Genomic DNA, 23,867 nt, shown 5'->3' on the forward strand with positions numbered 1-23,867 from the left:
TCCAGCACACATCAACAACCTGGGGAACAGAGGCAAAAAGTTAAGGGAGACCACGCCAAGGATAAAAAGTCTAACAGAGGGCATTTCTCAAAATGACTACTTTTGTAAAATACAGGCGCACATTATGACACTGACGGTCTTCTGACCGCCAGGGCCACGGTGGCGGTTTCACTGAGAAGACTACCACATTACGAGTGTGGCGGGTTGGCCTCTGCCGACCCACCACATCCCTACTCATACCACCAGGGCAGTTGGACCCGCTGGGCCAGAGATGAGCATCTCTGACCCGGTGGTCCACAGAATACCTCCAACGGTATTTTGAGCCGTCTTTCCACCATGGTTTTCTGTGGCAGTAGCACCACCACGAAAAGCCTAGCAGAAAGGCTACCAGTGACAGGGAATTTTTCCCTCTCACTGGCAGACGACTCCCCCACCCTCCCCAGCAAGCACAATACCACCCACAACCCCCTCCCTCATCTCCCTCCAGGTACCGTGCCCAACCCCCACTCCAGGTTCAGCACCCCTCTCCCCCCACCACCCACCCCCTCCCTGCATACATGCACACGCACCAGGAAACCTACACGCACCCCGCATACACTCATTCACCAACACTGACATATACGCATTCACTCACATGCATCCATACACGCATTCACTTCAACATTCATACACGAATTCACTTCAACACTCAAACACACATTCACTTTAGCACTCATACACGCATTCACTTCAACATTGATACTCGCATACACACATGCATATACACACCCAATCACACACGCATGCACATACACATACGCATATATACACGCAAACACGCAGATAAACATCCACTTACACACGCACACACAACACCCCCCACCCTCACACCCCCCTCCCCCGTCAGACACCCGACTTAACTTATCTGGCCAGGAGGTCATCCAGCAGGAAACGAGAATGGGAGCTTCCAACGCTGGCAGCGCCACACCATCAGGTCACCGCAAGGCTGTATTACTGTTCGTAATATGGCTGGTGGAGTCCTTTTGCCGGGCGGGGCTGGTGGTGGAACCGCCCATGTGCCTCCACCCACCAGCACGACTACTGCTGGATTTCTGCCAGAAATGTGGCGGAAGTTCAGCAGTACTCATAATATGGGGGGTGGAAGACCGCCAGCACTGGTGGTCTTTTGGCGTCCCCGGCTTTGGCAGTCTTTGAAAAACACTGCAATGTCAAAAAGAGGGCCACAGTCTTCATTTGGAGGGTGAAAATGCACAGAAGTACAATTGGTAATAACACTTGTTCTACTATTCAGTATTTTCCTGAGTCTCTCGATAAAAATGATACTTACTTGTGTGGGTAGGCCTAGTGCCCACAACAGGAAATGGCCCAAATCATAAAAAATAGATGCATCACATTTTTCCACACTGAAAATCAGCGCTTATTTTTGCATGGCGCCTAGCTGTGAATTTTGGGCCCTAGCTCAGCCAGCATCTAGGGAAACCTAGCAAACCTGTAAAAAATTTTAAACTAGACATGAAGGGGAATGCAGGATGGGGTGACTTGTATGGCTCTTACCAAGCTGAGTTACTCAGGTTCCCTTGCAAATCTCAAACTTTGAACAAAAAACACATTTTCATTCCATTTCTGTGATGGAAATTTCTGGACACTGCAGGGAACCACACATGTCGTTCCATCCAGAATTCCTCCAAGTCTTCTGATAAAAATGGTACCTCATTTGTGTGGATAGGCCTAGTGTCCTCAAAAGGAAGTGGCACAAAATGCAACGTGGACACATCACATTTTTCCACTGAAAACTAACCCTTTTTTTGAAATGTGTCTACATGTGGATTTTGAGCCCTAGCTCAGTCTCCACCTAGGCAAACACATACATTTTAATACACACATATGAAGATCTAGGGTGGGATGACCTGTGTGGCTCTCACCACGTTATGATGACTAAAACACATTTTCCTCACATTTCTGTGATGGAAAGTTCTGGAATATGTGGGGAGCCACATATTTCCTAAAATCTGTTCCTCACTTGTGTGGGTAGACTTAGTGCCTGCAACAGGAATTGGCCCAAAATGCAACGTGGACACATCACGTTTTTCCAGTAGAGGCTGACCTTTGTTTGCAATGTGCCTAGCTGTTGATTTTGGGCCCTAGCTCAGTCGGAACCTATAGAAAACCTAGTAAACCTGTACATTTCTGAAAACTAGGCACCATGGGGAATCCAAGATGGGATGACTTAAATGGCTCGCACCAGGCTGTATTACCCAGCATCCTTTGAAAACCTCACACTTTGACTATAAACACATTTTTCTCACATTTCTGTAATGGAAAGTTTTAGAATCTGTAGGGAGCCACAAATTTTCTTCCAACCAGCAATCCTTCAAGTTTTCTGATAAAAATGTGTCCTCACTTGTGTGAATAGGCCTAGCACCCTTGTAGGAAATGGCCTAAAAAAACAACATGAGCACATCACATTTTTCAACTGAAAATTGACCCTTTTTTGCCAAGTGCCTAGCTGTGGATTTTGGTCCCCAACTCAGCCGGTACCTAGCAAAACGTAGCAAACCTGTACATTTTTTAAAAGCTACACACCTAGAGGAGTCCAGGATGGGTGACTTGCAAGACTCTCATCAGCTTGTTTTAAGCAGAATCCCTTGCAAACCTCAAACTTTGACAAAAAAAACATTTTCCTCACATTTCGGTGATGGAAAATTCTGGAATCTGCCGGAAAACACAATGCTCCTTCAAACTAGCATTGGCCCAAGTCTTCTGATAAAAATGGTACCTCATTTGTGTGGGTAGGCCTAGTGCCCGCAGAAGGAAAGGGCCCAAAATGCAACATAAACACATCACACTTTTGCACCGAATGCTGACCCTTTTTTTACAATGTGCCTAGCTTTGGATTTTGAGGCCTGACTCAGTCAGCCCCCATCTGCCCCACCTTGAAGGAGGGAACTATTTCCCTTTTTTATGGGGTTGTGGGCATGTCCCTACCCATGCTGGACACCCTACAAATATATATAAAAAAGTAATACCTTGAGTCTAGTAGGCTGTCTACCCTGGGAGGGAGGCAAAACGACTGTTTCCCCATTTCTATGGGAGTGTGGACATGATCATGCCATTTTGGGCAGACCCCACCCATACAATTTAAAAAAAAAATCCTTGGTGTCTAGTGGGCTTTCTGACCCTAGGGGGGAGAAAGATTATTTTCCCATTTGTGGAGGTGGGGTCATGGCCATGCCCATGCTGGGCAGCCTACACCCCTACAAATACATTAAACAATTTTTCCTTGTGTCTAGTGGGATTTCTGCCCCTTTGGGGGGCAGATGGGTATATTTACCCTCATTTGCCCCCCAGTGGGCAGAAAGACTGTTTCTCCATTGCTATGAAAGTGTGATCATGGCCTCGTCTATGCCGAGCATCCCCCCCACAATTAAAAAAGTAATATCTGCTGTTTAGTGGGATTTCTTCCATCCCCTGGGTGGGCATATGGGGGTAACTGCCCCCATCTGCCCCCTCGGGGCAGAAAGACTGTTTCCCTATTTCTATGGGGGCGGGGTTGCAACCATGCCTATGCTGGGCAGCCCCACCACTAAATATAATATAAGTAGTCCTTGGTGTCTAGTGGGCTTTCTGCCCCCTGGGGACAGCTGGGGGTACCTGCCCCATCAGTCCCACAGGGAGGGGAATACTATTTCCTCATTTTATGTGGGTGGGGGAATGGCCATGCCCATGCGGGGCAGCCCCATCCCTTAAAATATATCAAAAAAGTAATGCCTGGTGTCTAGTGCGCTGTCTGCCACCCAGGTGGCAGAAAGGGTTAATTGCCCCCAGACTGTTTTCCCATTTCTATGAGGGTGGGGTCATGGCCATGCCCATGCTGGACATTTCCCAGTCCTTCAATCACTTAAAAACAGTAATCCCTGGTGTCTAGTGAGCCTTCTGCCCCACCCCGGGGGCAGATGGGGATAATACCCCCATCTGCCCCCCAACTTTTTATGGGGTGGGGATATTCTACAGCCTATGCTGGGCGGCCTCCATCCCTACAGATACATATAAAAAAATAATCCCTGGTGTCTAGTGGGCTTTCTGCCCCCTGGGGGGGAGACAGGGATAATAACCTCCATCCACCCCTTGGTGGGCTGAAAAACTAAAAGGTTACTGTGGTGGGAGAAGCACAAGTCCTTGCCTAAGGGGTTGCTCTACTATGTCCCTGTGGACTAGTGGGTGGATCCCTGGTTAGGGATAACCATGCTTTGTTGATCCCCATTTATGGATCCACTGGGGAATGGTACTGCTAAAAAGGGGAGATTCTACCCTCTCCAATGATACATCTTCCATCTGAATCAGTGCTCAAGGGGGTGAGATGGCCCCCGAGGACTAATACAGTAAAAGTGAAATGAGTCGATCGGCTCATTTACCTTCATTTTCATTTAAATGACATCAGTGCACCATGAGCGCTGATCATCATTTCAACAAGAAATCTAAAATAGCGTTGGATGCTGGGGAAACTCTTCCCCAGCTCCTGAGGCTATTTTTATTTCAAAGAAATCCCTCTGGAGCCTGCACCAGAGAGATTTCCTGCCTGGGCACCAGAGAAATTTCCTGCTTCATGTGTGAGGACGGTTTGAAGCTGTCCCCAGCACACGAGGACCGGTGTGAGGACAGCTTAGAGCTGTCCTCCGCACTGAAGTGGCTAAATCAATGTAGAAGAATAGAGTAATGTTTACTAAACTAAGTGGTACCAGAAATACCAAAATCGAATCAGTAGAACCAGAGATATTGATTTTTTAAGCTTTTGATGAAAATAATGGCAAGTAACAAAAATTACCACTGGTAGCTATCTGGTCGAGCTAATCCGGGGGAAGTCACAAGTTCAGGTCAACCGTGATGGAGTGTGGGTTGGATACAGGGACCAGGTTTGTGCTGCTGAAGAGTTAACTTATCAACTCCAGGGCAAAAAGTTCTGTTTCCATTGCAGGGGGGCGCAATGATGAGACTTTCAGCTCAAAGAGCTGCTTGAGTGTCACAGACGATCATTGATGTAGTGCAGTGAGCCAGTCATTGCTGGAGCTTCACATTGATTGGTTGTCATGCATGGTCACTGTTGGCATGAAGTTCAGGTCTTGTGTTGCCAGTCATTGCAGACGGTTGCTGTTGGCTTGAAGAGCAAGACTCTCTGGAACTTCGTATTGACAGTTGTCAAAGGAGGTTGATTTTCACAAACGTTCTCCATATGGTCACAGGGAGCCCAAACCTCAATAGTTTCACCTTTCCTTGAGGAGGAGTTCTCACTGAAGCCAGCCATGGATCCAGGACCTGCCGGGCACATCTTGGGGATCAGGACTCACTGCATAAGAAGCCAGCAACAGAGCTCAGGCAGGTCCAGTGGGTGGTGCCCAGTAAAGCAATTGCAGTAAAGCAGGTGCACGTAGGACTCTGAAAGCATGCTGTAGCTCAAACAGGAGGCCATTCAACTGATACCTTGATTTGCTCTGGGTAGCCTGGGATCAAGGCTCAAGCTTCTGTCCTAAGAAACCAAGCCAGCCCTTCCGGGAGCAAGGCAGCACTTTTTATGGGCCTTCCACAAGTCTAGGAGTGTTTTGAAAGTCCCACTATTGTAGCTGGTGCCAGATTCTGTGTAGGATAATTTCCTGGCATTCCTCCAAAATAGGTTCTGGCCAGTTCTTCAGCTTTCATGACCCTGGCTCTAAACTGTCTAGGGTGACAAAGGCAAGGGCTGCCCTGGTGTTAGGTTCCCTTTTGTGTGCTATAGGCAGGCTACTGAAATGTAATAAGGGCAGGAGACAGCTCCTCCTCAGCCATCCTATCTGAAGACCCACTCTCCTCATACCTAGACCTTCTTTGTTTACATGTCAGGAAGCAATATACAACCCACAACAGAAGAGCCATGCACAGTCATGTGGCCCAAGACACTGGCAAAAAGGTGCATTATATTTGGGCAGAAAAAATGCAAACTTTTTAAAAGTGGCATTTGCAAAACTGTAACGCAAAATAATATGAAAGAGGACTTTAAATTGCAATTCATTTACGTGTAAATATAATTTCTCTATCTGCTCTCAATCTGAAGCTAGCACTTCCTTAGTGTAATAAGGCAACCCATTATTAGTCTATGGGAGAGATAGCCTTACAACAAAGTAAAATGGCATTAGAAGTTTTTTACTGCCAGTAGATGCAAAATCTAAAGTCACATGTCCTACATTTTAAATATAGTAAACCTATCCCAATGAGCCTTTATGGCCACCTCAGGGGTGACTTATAAGTATTTAAGAGGAAGGTTTAAGCTTGGCAAAGCTGCCCACTAGTAAAATTTAATGAAGAGGCTGTGGGTACAGATAGTACTACTTACTGGAGACTGACAAGTAAATTAAGTGTACCAATCCAATGTAGGCCAATTTTACCATGCTGAAAAGGAAGAGCACTTGACTCGACTGAATGAGATATTTTCCACAATCCAGGACTGCTGTCCCATGCGTGAGGTTCACAGTGTCAACTTCCTTCAAATGTTTGGGACTGTGCTGAAATATGACCATTCTGGGAACATATCAGATCTACAATCATTAGGATCTCTAGTATACATATTGAGCATATCATGAAGTATTCAGGTTGGGTATGATGCAACATCTCAGAAATATGAAACAAGACTTACTGATCTAGCCCTTACATTGAGCAAAATAAATTATATTACAAAGATGTGGAAGATGCCAACCTTCCTGTGCCGAAAAGAATTATAGAGCTGGGCAGAGACTGAAGGCAATGTAATTGCTAACGATCAGAGACAGCAAGCGGGTAGTGACTGCAAAACAGAGTGGCCATTATGTTATTGCAAATTCACAGGAATAATGATGCCAGGCCCCATTGACTCTGGGCGAGGGAGGGTTGTCTTTTATGTCATGTCCCATGTGAAGGCATATTGATTGGTTTCCTCCAGGGGGCTCAAGATTATATATATGGAGGTTGCACTGTATGGTTGCAGATTATTCCACCTAGGCATCAGTCCTGTGGAAGGTACCACATATCCAACACTGCTGGTGTTGTAGTGGACATGTGCAATAATTGTAATTTGTAACAGATATTTGTCCTTCATTGTTTTAAGCAATACCTACCTAATGTAAGCCTCATCATTGTGTTTCTAAATAGTTTGTTGCTTTCTATTTTACCCACCTAATTCCCTATTACTCAGTAGTTACATCAATGATTATAACTTCACATATGATTATTCTATGAATCAAATGACTTGTATTATAAAATAATTGTGTTTGAAACATGTTTGAAGGCTTGTACTATCAGTAAAAGGTTTGGATGTTCCCATGTTCTAAAAATCAATAAACATGGTATACAAGTAAAACCTTGCTCCTTTCTTTTCCTCTTTCCACGAGCTCTGAGGGAACTGAAGGATACATTTATGTGTGAAAATGGGCTAAGGAACAGTCAAATGATCTTTTGTCAGAGCTACAACTTAACCAAAGTATATACAGTAATTAAATTGTCCTTCTAGTCTTTGAAAACAATACCTTAAGATTCAAAATTCTCAGCTGTTTCCTTAACGTAAATGAGCTGTTATATTACCATAGAATACCTGTTGCAGAGAAGACATCAACTGAAACTGGAAATTAGGTAGCATCATGTTATACTGCAGTTATCGTATACAATCATTTTGCTTAGCATTTTGCTTACCCATTGTAGTTCACAGAGACTCCTGCATATGGATGATTCCCACATTTAGTGAAGAGAAATACAGAACATAGTGCAAGTGCCACCACTGCACAAATGACGGAGTACTTCATCACATTTCTACAGTTCATTTTGGCCTTGGATATTATTATGCCACCAATTATTTGGCCTATAGCGGCGGCAGGAATGAGGACTCCACCTGATTTTTAAAAAGAGTGAAGAAAAAGGTAAAGGTTTATCACTAAAAATAAAACATTTATAATTCAGGTTTCTTACATTGTATATAAACAAAAGCATGCATAAAGTGAAGTCCTGCCTGCCCATCCTGCCAACATCCTGCCCCCCTTCGTGATACTGTATGGGAGGGATACATAAAGGCCAACTATCAATTACTCCTAGTCATGTGACCCAGGATACGGACTGCAGGCAACAAATGGCTAGGACCAGAAAAGGCTAACTTTCTAAAAGTAGCATTTTCAGATTTGTGAATTAAAATCTGACTTTACCATTAGATTCCAAAAACATCACACATGATATTTCTACCTATTCCCCCCAAAATGTTATCACTTATTAAATATAATAAGGTTGCACGATGTTACCCTATGGGAGAGGTAGGCATGCAGTAGTGAAAATGAATTTTAGAGTTTTTCATTACCAGGACGTCTAAAACTTGAAAGTACATGTCCAAATTTTAAACAAAATGCACCCTGCCCTATGGCTGTGTAGGGGATACCCTAGACGTGACTAATATGTTTTGAAAAGGAAGGTTTTGGCCTGGCAAAATGGTTCATTCTCCCAGGTCGAAATGGCAGCCTAAAACTGCACAAAGGTTGCAATGGCAGACCTGAGACATGTTTAAAAAAGGCTACTTAATTTGGTGGCACAATAAGTGCTGCAGGCCCACTAGTAGTATTTAATTGCCAAATGTAGCAACATGGCTACACATAGCATCGCTTTACTAGGGACTTATAAGTAAAATAAATTTGCCAAATAGGTGTAAGCCAATTTGACTCTGTGTAGATGAGTGAGCACAATAACTTTACCACTGGCTATCAGTGTTAAAGTGCAGTTAGTCCTAAGTCCAACAAAATCTAATTCAGCAAAACAAGAGGATTGAAGGCAAACCATTTGGGGGAACATCACACCATAGATGTCAGGTTTAACATACCCCCACAATAGATGTGTAGTGTAGTGTAAACATGAGTGACATGTGACAATGGAAAACACCAATGGCAGGCTATAGGGAGTGAAATTATATTATTGATATGAGCTTAGACTAATTACCACACTCTCCAAATGAAGCATTCTACAGAGGTAACAGAGTTTATCTGGTTTCAATAATAATAAAAATCTTCTTTCAATTTTGAGCGTTTAGCTTGAGAGGCAAGGTACTCTTAAAAAAAAACATGTGAGGTGTCGTGTGCAACAACTGGACCAAGGACCAGTTCACGTAAAGAAATATAGAAATTAAAGATGCTTGATTCTGAAAGATAAACCTACACTTTTGCTATTCAGGCAGTATGAATAGTACATTTATGACAGAGGAGACACATATAAAAAGATAGGCATTCAAGATGAAAAATATAATTTGAAAACAAATAGAAAAAGAATAAAGCATTGAAAACAAAGGCAAGTGTGAACATACCCAAATATGTCAAAGTGTCCTTCAGACGGTTGAAAAAGGAAACCAGGAACTTCATATTGTTGAGCCATGAGTTCAAATAGTGAGAATGAAGATTATGGCTTGATGTGTTCAGAACAGCTACATTAGCATTTACTGATATTTTTGTACCAATATAATGTCAAGCAGACACAACTTGGGTGCTATGTATGAGCCATGTCAGAAGATTTTGGTGCGTAAAATGGGAGCCACAGGTGGACGTTGGTCATCAAGTGTATAAAGATCAGCAAGGAATGGGAGTAAATTAGCCTGTTGGCAAGCGCACATGATCGACTTCATGCCGTGGTAGGTCCTAGAGTAGCTATTCATGTTTGTAACATTTTTGGAGCACAAATAGGTCCATTCGAATGAAGTCAAAGTTTGAATCCTAAAATGGCTTCACAGGGCCTTCTTGGCTTTGTAAGGATCTTTGTGAACAGTTTTTGTGGGAAAAGAAAAGCTGTGAGTGGGGCAAGGCTGTAATGTTAACTGATGAGGTCAACCTTTGTTCACAAAGATGCTCCTTCATTTGGTGTTCTGAAACCTGGAAGCAAGCATCCTTTGGACTAATGAGCAGATTCTTGTGTTACTGGTCCTGCTTCAGTCTCCTATAACGTGCGTCCTGTAAAAGCACATTTCATTTTAGTCTTGGTTACCTTTGGCCTGAGGACCAGGCAGGACTCTGAATCTCCTTGTTTTTGGAATAAGCTACTGAAAGGCACAGACTTAGGAAGAAGTAGGAACAACTCTTTCGGAGTGACTTTAAAGCAAGCCTTAAATGTTCTTACACCTTTCCTGATCCTTCGATTACTCTATAATGTAGAACCACAATTCTTTCAGCATGCACTGTAAGGCAAAATCCAACACTGCTGAACGCAGCCGTCAAAATATGAATTTAATGAAAATAACATACATTCTTGTTTCTTTCAAGGTCATGTTTTCAGATCCACATATTTTTAGGTATTGCCCTGTGGATATTGTGCCAACTAAACACATAGGCCCTCATTATGAGTCTGACCGAATTACGGGCAGTGGAATGCGCGATAGGTGCTGCTGCATCCACCGCACTGCCACATTGCCGCTGGCTCAATTACGAGCCGGCTGCAATGTTAGGGGCCTGTGGTGAACTCCAAATAGGGCCGGCAGTGTTTGTGTGCCCGCCGCCCACTAATCTCATAATGAGGGCCACAATCTTCCTCAATATGTGAGGACTGCATACATAGCCAATTAATAGTTTCTATTTTTGAATTTCATTTTGTTATTGCAATGTAACATATATATAGATGTATATTTATATATATTTACTGTTTTTTTTTTAAAGTAATGTTATAGTTAAGCGAATATGTCAGTGACAACGTTCACCTTTTGAACTCAAAATGAGATTTGTGTCAGCACAATAATTTATACTTAATATAGAAGAGTGTGTGCACCCAATATTAATCTATATACGCTTGCTTGTTTTGCATCAGAAGATGGCCTACCTGTAAAATATACAGTATATAGTATGAAGGATGCAGGTAGTATGAACTTTAGCATCTTTCAATCTTGTTTTTCTTTAACAAGTAGTGTCTATTTTGAAAACTGTTGTATAAAGTGTACAATATTCTTCGTAGATTCTTTCAAATACTCTGTGGTGTATTTCTCATGAGAGTTTCACTGTTTGCAAACAGTGTGGTATAGAATCAACTATGTTCATAGAGTAAACACTGTTTACGTTACTCAGTTCTCTACTGATATCAACTTTATTTCTTAATGCAGGTTGGTGTGTGTTTGAAGTTTGATAAGGAGAAAAGCTTCCCCTAGTAGAGCATTTGTATTGGAACTATTTTAGCTTTCTTAGAAGATTATAGGAAGGTTATAGTTAGGTTCTGAATTTACTCGCACAAAACCAGAGATATTCAGCAGTTTTAGTTAGAGTTATGTCAAGCAAATATAACTCGCAGCCCAAGGTAACTATGACTTGCGCCCCCACCATCCATGCACATTGTTTTCTTCAATAATTTGACTGCTAATGTTTCATTGATATTTTTATAGATGTTATGAAAGTTGTCATGAGTGCTGTAATATCTGGGGTAATTAGCAGTGCATTTCGAGGGTGTGAGTTATAGTTACCTTAGGCTGTAAGTTATAGTTACTTGAAATAACTCTAACTATAACTGCTGAATTTCTCTAGTTTTGTGAGAGTAGATTCAGAACCTAACTATAATGTCCCTGTAACATTTGGTTTACTAAGTGAATTTCTAAGGTTTTTTTAATTATATTTCCTAACTATAACGTCCCTGTAACCTTTGTTTTTTTCAGTGAATTTCTATGGATTTTGTAACATAAAGCAATTTTCATTACATCCGTGTGCAGCTGGAGTTAGCCAAAAGACCTGTCTCTCTGGGAGTGAGAATAGGTGTGAGAGGGTGTCTCTGGGTTGATAGTGGATGTGAGAGTGTATGTCTGGATGTGACAGTGGGTGTAAGAATGTCTGATTGGACTCCAAAAGATGAAAGATGCATTCACCTCCACAAAATATTTCAGATTGTTTTTCTAAATGGAATTGTGGAGTAAACACACTTGCTTTGCCTTCACCAAGCCCGGGAGCTAGGATTATTTGTCCTTTCCAGTAGTGGAGCTTAAACTGGGGCACCTGCTACATTTATATTTGTAAGTGCTTCCTGTTAAGGTTTAATTTCAGTCAAATGAGCATCATGGCCAGAACAGAAGCTCACCTGCTCGTTTATCCAACAAGACTCCACAGTTTTGCACAAAAGGTCTTTCCAACTGGAGCACTTTCTACTGGTCAGTTAGTAAGTGCTACCTCGTTGGTTGAATGTCCAGTATGGGAGGGATGTGCAGACCCTGGGCTGATCTCGACCACAGGGACCCCATCCTCCTACACTGGAATTTATGAAATGGAGGACAGGAGCCACCCCTGGCTGATTTTGGCGCTGGGGACCCCATCCCCGGGGCCCAGCTTCAAACTATTTTTTGTTTGGGGGGGGCTGGCTGCCCCCCTCCCCAGGCTAAACTCAGCCCCGGGCACCCAAACACACCGGGTCCGGTCATGTCTCCTGGGTGCCCCCCAGGGCACCCAGTCATCATCACTGGGGACCCTGGGGGAACCTGAAAGCCCCCGCGGTCCCGGCTGGCTCCCCACCTCCTTCGAGAGCTGGCATTGCTGTCACAGACAGGAAGCTGCTAATCATACAGCTCCCTGTATGCAAGAGTAATAATTTCCTCTGTTTCCCTAATATTGCCTTTAAGTCTGGGGACAGAGAAACAGATGAAACCTCTGCTTCTAGTAAGCGAGAGCTGTTTGACAGCCCTGGGGCATAAATAAGCCCAGGAGCGGCGCCCCGTCTGCCTACCTCATTTACTTTTTTGCATGCCCCTGGGACCTGGCCCACCTAGGGACTCTAATAAAACAAGCACTTTAAAAAAAAAATGTTGACATGAATTTGCGATGTCATTGCACACTTGCAGCAAAACTTTTTTAGAAAGTATTTTTTTGCCCTTGTGGGGTCCCTCTTGGACCCCAGCTCCAGAGCTAAGGGGTCAGGGTGTTCCCTACCCCCTACCCCGGCCCCTTTTCTTTTTTTGGCACTTTTTTTGAGGGACTCAGCTGAAGCCGAGTCCCAAGATGTCTGCCAACACGTTCCTGGTTGAAGTGTTTTTAGCCAATCAAAGCTCTGAAGATCTCTGTACGAGCTTGTATTATCCATGAAGTGGTTGGGGAGGATCCGCAGCCCTAGATATACAGATTTGAATTTCCTTTAATGCCTCTTGCACTTCTGAAAAGATTTGCACTAAATGATAAAAAGTGTTATCTGCGTACAAAAAGCTACCTTTCTGCCAAATTTGGTATTATTTCGTCCACCGGTTTGGGCTGTAGTCATGTTCAAAACTCCTACTGTAATTACCATTGGAAACACACGTTTTTTGATAACTCTTTTTCTAGGCCCCCACTTGACAGATCACCCCGAAACTTCCTATGCACAACAAGAATCATCAGCACACCTTTTGTTGGAACATTTTTTGAAGATTCGCCAAACGGTGCCAAAGATATAGGCAAGTCAAAAAATGCTTTTTCTATGGAAACATGGTCCTAACTATGGCGACCGTATGTGTGTGTGTGTGTGTGTGTGTATATATATATATGTATATATATATATATACATAAATATATATATATATATATATTTATATATATATATATATATATATATATATATATATATATATATATATATATATGTGTGTGTGTATGCAAAGAAAGTTGTCCTCAGACAAAAGCACACTCTCAAACAGCAAAGCCAGCAACATACAGAGAATTCTTTAGCATTTTCATTTCTCCAGGCCTAACGTGATTCAGAGATCTCAGTCATTGTTCACAGGCCAAATGAAAGGGTTCAACACATTAATTACAGTCTGATGAATCTTAAAAATATTTTCCCAAAAAATACGATGCTCACTTAAGCTACTGTCTGGAATCTTTTGGGGTGATCAGTCAACCGGGGGCCAAGAACAGGGGGGTGGGTTCCAAAATGCTTTTTTCATAGGCATTTTTCAATCGGGATTTTGAACAGGAATAGCAGCAGAATGGATGGATTTACATCAAATTTGACAGAAAGTTAGCTCTTGGTCCAGAAAGCGCCCATTTTGCCATCTGGTGAAAATCAGTTTCGTTGTTTTTGAGAAATTAAGAATGGGATGTGAAGTCCCTGAGAACCCTCCTGATCTCATACTGAGATCTGATTAACTGCCAACACTTCAGCAAGGAAGTGTTGGCAGCCATCTTGGGACTCCCAGATAAAAGGTAAATAATAAGAAAAGGCACAGGGTAGGGATACCCTGATCCCTTAGCTCTGGTGCTGGAGTCCCAAAGGGACCCACACAGAGCAAAAAAAGCAATAAAAAAAAAATAATTCACCACATAACTGCAAATTTGGCAAAAACTTTTTTTAAAAGTGTGGCCTCCTGCGCTTGATTTGTAAACAGGCCCCAGGTGGGCTAGGTCCCAGGGGCATTGAAGAAGGAGGGGGGCTTTTTCAGTGCCTATGGCTTAGATTAACCCTGGGGACCACCACCCCCACAGGGCTATAATATTGTAATGTGTGGGGGGCAGCGCGCCTCCTCCACACCCTGGGGACCACCACCTCCCCGTGTAAAGTGTTTATATGAAATGGAGGCGGTCCTGTGGTCTCCCCCAAAGAGAATATGCATTTTTTTTTTACTTTTCACCGTGAGTCTTGGCGGATCTGAGAATCAGGCAAAAATGAAAAAAACAAAAACAAGTACGCCTGTTTGTTTTGTAAACAGCCCCCAGGTGGGCCAGTTCCCTGGGGCATTGAAAAAGGAGCGGGTGCATGGTGCCATTCTACTAGGGCTTAGTTTAGCCCCTGAGTTGACCACCTCCCTGGGGCTATACTAAAGAAATGTGGGGGCGGTGCGTGCCCCCCCTGCAGCCCAAAGGACCACCACCTCCGTGGGGCTAACTATGACTTAATACGGGGGCCGTGCTGCACCCTGCAGCCCCAGGGACACCACCTCCCTTGGCTGAATCAATCATTGGAGGGAGGCTGCTTGGCCCTTCTTCTTGAGGTAATAATGGCCCTGGGTACGCTACCCCCGAGAGCCAGTTTCTGCTGTTTGCTGTGACTTGGCAGGAACTTTGACAGCTCCTACCAAGTCACAGCAAACACTACGGTCCCAGCAAGTGAGAGCTATCAAACAGCTCTTGCTTGCTGGAAGAGGAGTTTACCTCTGTTTCCCTGCCTGCGAACAGGGAAACAATTGCTGTCACAGAGAGGGAGCTGCTTGTTTAGCAGCTCCTTGTCTGTGAGAACAATGCCAGCTCCCGCAGGAGGGAGGTGGCTGGCTAGCACCGCGAGGTCTTTAGAAGTTTTTTCTTCAATAATTATTGTTGTTTATATATTTATTGATCTTATACAAGTTGTAATGAATGCTGTAATATCTGGGGTAATTAACAGTGCACGGCGAGGGCACGAGTTATAGTTTCCTTAGGGCACAAGTTACAGTTACTTGAAATTACTCTAACTGTAACTGCTGAATTTCTATGGTTTTGTACGAGTAAATTCAGAATCTAATTATAACATCCCTGCAACATTTGTTTTATTATTTGAATGTCTGTTTTTTTCGTTCTATTTCCTAGCTATAACGTTCTTATAGCTTTTTGTTTTTTCAGTGAATAAATAGATAGATAGATAGATAGATAGATAGATAGATAGATAGATAGATAGATAGATAGATAGATAGATAGATAGATAGATAGATAGATAGATAGATAGATAGATAGCCCCACCTAATGGCAGGGTTTTGTAAATTTTCTGTGGTTTGAACAATACATATAGCTTGCAAACTACTTAATTCTCTAAACCTAATGTTGCACTCACAGAGACCCGATTACAAAAGGTGTTTGCCTTTGTCTTTGATAAGTTAGGAATACACTTCAAGGATGACATCAAAGTGGAGAGCCAGGTGGCCCAAAAGTGCAGCATTGTTGTCACACAGAAATGGGGCTTTAAAGAGATTCTCCAACCAATGTGGAGGATGGAAAGTTCCACCTACTGTCCAGTCAGTGCTGCAGATGTTGGGCTCATCATATTTTTGGTGCATTCTAACACCTGCAACTGAAATGTATTGCCACAGGTTGAAGAAGATCATCAGTGGTGATTTAGATAGCAAATGGTGCCGAATATGATAAGCTACTCTTGTGCCAAAATCTGTTGATATGGGGCAAATAGGGATCTAAAAAATACTTGACCTGGATCTGATCCCCCAAAGAAAGACTACCTAGTGTAAATCGTCAACCACAACACTTTGCCAGTTCCCTTGTTTAAAGAAAACTGGAGAGGCAAATTTCCAAACTCTGACCTCTGCTGTCTGTGCTTAGATAAGGTACAAACTGTATTTATTTTTTTCCTGTCCTATTTAGTACTGGACTATGTAAAGAATGGTTTACTGTTGGTGTTCTCAGACCACTAGGAATAAAACATGTTGAAAAGCTCTTGTGTAGTCTAAGTTTGCTTTCAAGATTACAGTGTATTTTCTTTTTACGCATTTCTGACCCATTAATGAGGAGTCTAAGAATAACCCAAGCCATGACTACTTTTTAGTGTATTAGCATAAGAGGAGTTGCTATCAGGCACACTGCTATAAACAGTAGGCTGTTGACAAATTAGGACAATTGTCCATGGTACCTGGCCAAAACCTCTTATTTCACAACTTTTTCCTTAAGCCGGGTTTCGTGAGCTACTGGTAGCTCTTCAGCTACCCACCAATAGCTCTGCTGCATGCTGGAACTTTTTGCTTGGGTAAATTAACAGATGTATGACAAAGTTGTGTATTCCAAGTCTAAAATGTGTGTATTTTAAAAACTAATAAGCTGATGTTGGGTGAAAAAAATCTAAATTTCCAAAATATCTTTACATTTGATTTTTGAGTGATAAAAGCATGTGCAGACACTTATTATTAATATGATTACAGCTGTGGCTGACATGCATTGCCTAGGTATAAGCATTCTCAACTGACAAATCCATTTTTAGGGCGGAGTGCTCAAGAGCTTTGGCCCCTGTTGTCAACTCTATGGGCTTTTAACCACGCCCATGTCATGCCTGTCACTTTAAAATTTGCTTGATTTTATTAGTGAAAGGCATGCCTATGTCATACATTTTCCAGTGTTTAGCCCTCCTCAAGCTCACTGGTAAACTACTAAAAACATACGAGGCTCCATGTTTTATGTATGGTTTCTGGACTACTTTTTCTTTTTATTTCATTGGCAGCACAATATCACTGGGCAGAAATCGACTGCTTTGCATGACTACCAGTTTACTTTTATTGTTTGTCCATGCACTCCTTGCTGAATTCAAGGTTTTATGCAGAGCGATCGCAATCTTTTTTTTATTACTATGCAAAGGCCAAATCCAACCAATGTTCTTGTTCTGATTAGTCTCCTTCACGCACATGGTATAGCACTTTAAATCGGCTCCCTTATGTGAAACTGTATTACTTTTCATTTTCAGTTTATGTGGCAAGAAAAGTCCAGTTAGGAGTTTACAATGCTAATAGCTCTTACTTGAGCAAACGCGAGACCCATTGCATTGCAAATGCTTGTTACATTATTGCTGACAACCCTCCTGATGCACGGAGGTGATCAAAACTGGTAATATTGGACATGGTGGTTACTAAGGTAAACTTATCTAATTTGGTCACTGTTATAACACTAATGACATTGGTAGCTGGTGATTATTTTCAGTGAGCATAAATAGTTCTTATTACACAAAAGGTTGGCGCCCCCCACGCTAAGCACATTGGACCCTGACAGGAAGCAGCATATCACATACAAAGGCATCCAACAAAATTATTCATAGTTTAGGTGGAGCAACGTGCTCCGAAAGAAAACGTTTGTTTCTTTAGAAAATAAGGAAGCTAACAGCGAAGGATTACCCCTCTCTATGCCCTTTGCTACAACGAAGGTTCGACAGTTTACTCCGTTCACATAGTTACCTATGTTGTGCAGCTCCACTGCGTACGAGACATAGGGCTCCATTTTCTAGACATACAGGCGGCTTTTCCTGGTTTCTGGTGAGACTCCATGCTGCTCGGCACACATTGAACAGCACAGACTCGTAAAGCGGCATAAAAGGAAGCCTGCAGGCCTCTCAAGCAACAGTGTGAGGAACACAATGAGTACATCATCACTGGTGTTTGTTAGTTAATTAACAATATTTCCATTTGTATGATTGAGCTTCCAAAATAAATCAAGTTCACTTATGTTTAGGGCATTCTTATGTGCCTGTAGAATATCTGGGCACCACACAGGTAAATTCGTGTAAAATAAAAATACAAATTAGGAAACTACCTCCAATAGTAGCTGAAAAACTGGAGCTCCGGGAAAACTGATTTTCTATGAACTTTGGCAAAAAAGCAGCAAACCCCGCCGTCGTAAAAGCATCAGAGCAACTGGATATTGTTAGACACATAAACACTGGGTTCTTCAACAGCAGCTGTAAAAAGAAACAATATCGAAACAGCACTTAAAACCTTTCCTGAAAATGCAGAATTTTATACCGCGCATCTGAAATGTAATTTGTATTAACTATCATAACACCAAGTGAATCACACCTTCCCCTGGAAAAGAAACACACATACACATGAACATCATACAAATATGTCTAATAATAAAATCAAACCTCTGTAATGTGGCAGTGCTAGTTTAATCACTGACATTTCACAGAGAAGAGAACGTAATGCTGTAAGTATATTCTTTGCCTGCACAGACAAGGAGGAACAGACAATAAAAAATAAAGAGGAATAATCCCTGATGATTTTCGAGCGTAAAAATAGGTATGTTCCCAGTATTAGTCGTGGTTCTCTGCAAAATTTATCACCGCCTGCTTTTGTTTCGGGGACTGTGCCCGTAAGCATAAAGATGAAGGCCGAGTAATGGTCGTTGGTGCATTTAATAGTACTTAGGCCCGTATTTATACTTTTTTAGCGCCGCATTTGCACCGCATTTTGACGCAAAAGCGGCGCAAACTTACAAAATACAACTGGCCCAGAGTTATACTTTTTTAGCACCGCATTACCGTCATTTTTTGACACAAAAGCAGTGCAAATTTTAAAAATACAATTGTATTTTGTAAGTTTGTGCCGCTTTGCGTCAATAAATGATGGTAATGCGGCGCAAAAAAAGTATGAATCAGGGCCAATTGTATTTTGTAAGTGTGCGCCGCTTTTGCGTAAAAAAATGACACAAATGCAGCACTAAAAAAGTATAAATATGGGCTTATATTTTGTAATTTTTTGCCGATTTTGCGTAAAAAAACTACGCAAATGCGGCTCAAAAAAAGTACAAATACGGGCCTGAGTTGTATACTGGAGGTCACCCACTACTACCAGAAACTGCTACTTTTTTCCAGCGTTGGAGAATTCATACACTAGAGGTTATGACTCCTTTTCAATGTCACTCGCCTTGTGCTCTGTCATCAAAACTAATACAGGTACAAGGTCTTTGCAAAAGTAGGCTCCAGCTGACCTCATCCTCACTTGTTCCGGAGGCAAGATAATTTGGTGGACGAGGTCAATTAGTCTTGGGGACTGTAATGTGCCGGATCCAACATGGAAACGGAGGGTCCCTAAATTTGCAGGGCCTATACCTATATCACTCGCAATTTCTATTTTCAGGATCATTTGTGTTGCACTGCATTTCTTTCCAAAGCTCACTGGATTCAAGCACAGGCTGCAGGGAGAAGAGCCTTGCTCACAGTACTACAGAAGAGGAAAGGTTTTGACTAGCTTCATGTCAGGATTTGATTAGCAATTCTATGCACCATATATGAGTCATTTTGGAACAAAAGGCCAGGCCATATATATTACCTGCCAGTGCTTAATTTGTAAATAAAGAGGTGCCGATGCCCAAAGCCCTCCTCTTAAACATGCGGCTGCTGCAATTAAATGTGTGAACATGGAATACTGAGGCAGCGTAATCCTGAAGCCATCTCCGGCCTCTTCAATCCATAGAAAGTCACTCCCTGCCCCTTCAGCTCACTCTTGCAGCTTTTTATTTTCTCCCTTTGTGACGCTTTTTCGTTTTTCTTTTCATCCGTCTTTCCCATATGTGTCTTATGCTCGCAGGAAATGCTTGAGGCGAAGAAAGCCCCGACCCTCAAAAATAAGTGCCGGTGCTCAGCACTGGAAACAACAAGCACAAATTAAGCACTGCTACCTGCCACTCCTATTACGAACCGACTAAAATCTCCATTCAGATAACAGATGAACTATCTACCATCCAAAGTTAAAATGACCAAGTCGTGGAGTCAGATTCCTAGCTGCACAAGGCCTGAGGCTCTAAAATGCTCTCAGTCGATCCCAGAGAAAATAACCCAATTATTCCTCTGCAATACATGGTGCAAGTACACATTATTTTGTTTCTAAATGAGACTGCCTCTCTATGAAATTTAGGTGGCACTTTGTCACAAATTATTTGCAATATTACACCAGCAAAATGATGTATAGAGGCTATGGTATTTAGGGCCATATGTACGAAAGCTTTTTCCCATAGACACAGAATGGGTAAAATCCTTTCGTACATCTGGCCCTTAGTGCATTACATTTAATTCCAATTCCAGCTTTCATGGAATTCCACCAATAGGTTGAAAATATCAAGCTTGCACTGCTCATGCTGCAATTTAGTGCCGGTACCATGAGTAGTGCTGAAAATCAGCGCAACGGCACCACGCATTATGTAAGATTGAGCAACCATTCAAGTAGATTTTGCTGCCGCTCGAGTGTAAAATCTACTCAAGCACTTGAATGGCATCCTCTGTCTGTAACTGCTTGCGAATGCCGGCAACTGCCCACATACAAAAATCACAGTAGTGGATGCCAACTCATGCTCGAGCTCCCAGCTTGCATATTCTGGAGTTTTGCTGGAGAAAAATTCCGCCACACAGCGTTTGGCACAATTTGGCCAGAACTCTCTGTCAAAGAGTAACAAGGAATGGACAAAAGTTTTCCAATTCCTCAGGCAGAATGGAATATTTCACCCATCCCTAGTCTGGGGGAAGATAAAGAATGAATAAAGGCTTCAATTTGGATGATTGTCATTAACTGAAACTGTTTTTTAATATACAGAATATTTGCAATCACTGCATTTGTCATCATGTAATTTAGAAACATCACAATCTATCAAAATCAAATAGTAAAGCCGAAAGAAATGTAAAAGTGAAAAAAGAGATTGTATACGTTCAATACAAATGTTGATTTGTAGATCCCCTTTTTATAGGACATTTGAAAACTTTGTTGAAACCTGTGTTAAGATGACTAGAGATCAGTGGGGATGCAGGAGGAGCACCCGGTTTCTGGTTGCAATGGGCTCAACGAGATACTGCACAGCATTTGAGATGTCCCTGCGTTTTTCATAAGTAATGTTTTCAAATAAATTATTTGAAAAAATATATATTTCCCCCATATGTTGAAGGGATTGCATCTCCAGGACGTCCTCATGCATGTGGTTACAGAAGTGCATAAGATTTAGCTAGGGTAGTGTAGCTTGAGTTCACATATTAATTTCTATGGCCATCATTAACAATCAGGATTTTGTTCAGTGTAGTGCTGCAAGTTAAAATGAAAAATATATTCTCACATGCCTTTCCTTGTAAAGGTTCAACAGTTGCTTATGTAAAAGACTGCTGATAGTAACAAGTATGGCCGTCTTGGGGGAACTAATTCAAAAAGATGGCAGTTAGTCTGTTTGTATAGCTATATACCTGAAACGTATTTGTTATGGGGTTTCTTTATTTTGATGTCTCATAGCTGAGCTGCACCTACTGTGGACTCCCAATGGTTGTTTCTTCAGCTGCTTTTCCAGAAGGAGGAAGGGGAGTTGTTTGAAAGAGGTCTACAATCCCTCTTTAAATGCAAGCAGAAGGCAGTTGGGGTCTCCGGCGTGACAAGTGTCAATGAACATGATGTGTAAGCTTTCATGTGCAGTGAAGGTGGAACGGAAGGATGGCTTGATAGATGGGTGGATGAGTGAAGAAGATTGTTATGAAGTGAAGCTGCAACCTCGCATGGTACCCTGGAACTGTTGTTCTGAGGAAAACATCAACCTGCACCTTTATTCATTTCAGTTATATAATGATTACTGGGTTCATTTATGCCACAAGGAAGTTGTTTCAGATTGCCTAAATGAGTGGAGTCACTGAAATAATCTTGAGAAGAAGAACAAGTTTAAGAGGGGTTGCAGGCTGTGTATGAGGTTTAAGTAGGATTCGAGCTTCTTGGATTATTTCAATAGTTGTGCCTAGCTGATGCAATCTTGGGACCAGGTGATGACCAAAATTCTGACAAAGATTTCTCACATTTAAAGATTAGCAGCAATTTTACAATTTGGCATTTGTCTAAGTGTTAACAGTTAATGTAGGTGAGACTTACTTTTTGCAACACATCTCATTCAACAGCTGAATACAACAAGATCACTTCCTTCACCAGTCTTAGAATACATGTTCCTTCTGTCTCAAAATACAGTGGCACTGATTCACAAACATAGACATACACTCTGTAAAAAAAAAATTGTTTTTTGGTATTTACAAACTATGAGTTAATAGTAAGTTTATGACAGGAGAGACTCTGTTGTTGGGGCAGATAACTCTGCACATATAAAAAGGTTCCTGGTCGATGCCTTTGTAGGCCTTCAATGTTTAGATTCTGCGTTAGAGCTTCCCGCCCACCAGTTAAAGTATCAAACTGGAGATGTGATGTGGTGTCCTCCACTTTCTACTGCCATTGACAGACTTTTCACATGCCTTTAAGAAGCAGATACTCAAGAAGACAAATTACTTTGTCTGCACAATTTTCTCAGTGCCTTTTTTTAATTTCTTTTTTTGTCCTCATAAAAATGTCGCCATTGAATTCTAATTAGGTACTGCCAGCCTCATAAGCTCAGAAAGATACTACCCTCTGGGTCATAGGATGAGACCAGTTCTCAACCTAGCCAGGTCAGGGGTACATATTCATCGGACAATATACATATTAAACACCTCAGATCTTTAAAGATTCCCAAATCTGATTCCCAACCCTACTTGCTTCTGTTCTATCTTCATCCTTAAAGAAAAGAACAGACTTTCTCCATTCCCTTCAATTAAGGGGGAGGATTGGGCCCAACATTTGCAAACTTCCCTTCTTGCAAGTAATTTTAGATAAAACATCAGCTTTCTTTGACATAACATAGGGAAAGGAAGAGAAAATGGAAAAGAGGAGGGAGAATCTGTGTCCATGGTCAAAATCCCAAATATAATTAGGAGGGGGTCACTTCAATTGAGAAACCCAGAGAGTTAGAAATTGTCTTACCCACCGCCGACCAGAATCCTTTCATTTTCTCAGTGTCTTGCACAGTGGCGGCCGGCAGCTTTAGGAGGGAGGGGGCGGGCGGGAAGCACACACACACACACACACTCTCATTCTTTCACACACAGACACGCAGGCACGCACACCCATTAACAACACTCATACCATTCAAACATGCACGCACGCACCAAACATTCATTTTAAAACATCACACGCACACACTCATTCTTTCACAGATGCACGCACGCACGCACATCCATTAACACTCATCACATTCAAACATGCACGCATGCATCAAACATTCATTTTAAAAGATCACACACACTAATTCTTTCACACACACACACGTACATCCATTAACGACACTCATAACACTCAAACATGCACACGGGCACCAAACATTCAATTTAAAACATCACACACACACACACACTTACCTTCAGCCTCCAGGTCCCAGGAGGGTTGGGACTGCTGCCTTCCCTCATTGGCTGACCTAAGGCAGCAGTCCCAGCCTCGTCACAGAGTGGGATGGGGTCAGTGAGACTGCTGACCCCACCCAACTCTGACGAAGTGTCACTGATTGACACTCGTCCTGGGCGCTTCAGGGCTTAAACCTGAAGCGTCCAGGTCGAAGTCAATGGGTGACGCTTTCCTTGACACCCAG

General features: G+C 42.3%; 1 protein-coding gene across 1 annotated transcript in view; it reads right to left on the reverse strand.

The window, feature by feature from the left end:
* SLCO4C1 (solute carrier organic anion transporter family member 4C1) overlaps positions 1-23,867 on the reverse strand; it is a 490,988-nt gene that overhangs the window by 147,339 nt on the left and 319,782 nt on the right. Inside the window, exons 7-8 of the mRNA XM_069226038.1 lie at positions 18,216-18,360; positions 7,690-7,885 (exon numbers count right to left, since the gene is read on the reverse strand). Coding sequence (XP_069082139.1) covers positions 7,690-7,885; positions 18,216-18,360 — 341 coding nt within the window. The remainder of the gene's footprint in view (positions 1-7,689; positions 7,886-18,215; positions 18,361-23,867) is intronic.

The sequence above is a fragment of the Pleurodeles waltl genome, chromosome 1_1 (assembly GCF_031143425.1).
Source record: "Pleurodeles waltl isolate 20211129_DDA chromosome 1_1, aPleWal1.hap1.20221129, whole genome shotgun sequence".
Taxonomy (NCBI): Eukaryota; Metazoa; Chordata; class Amphibia; order Caudata; family Salamandridae; genus Pleurodeles; species Pleurodeles waltl.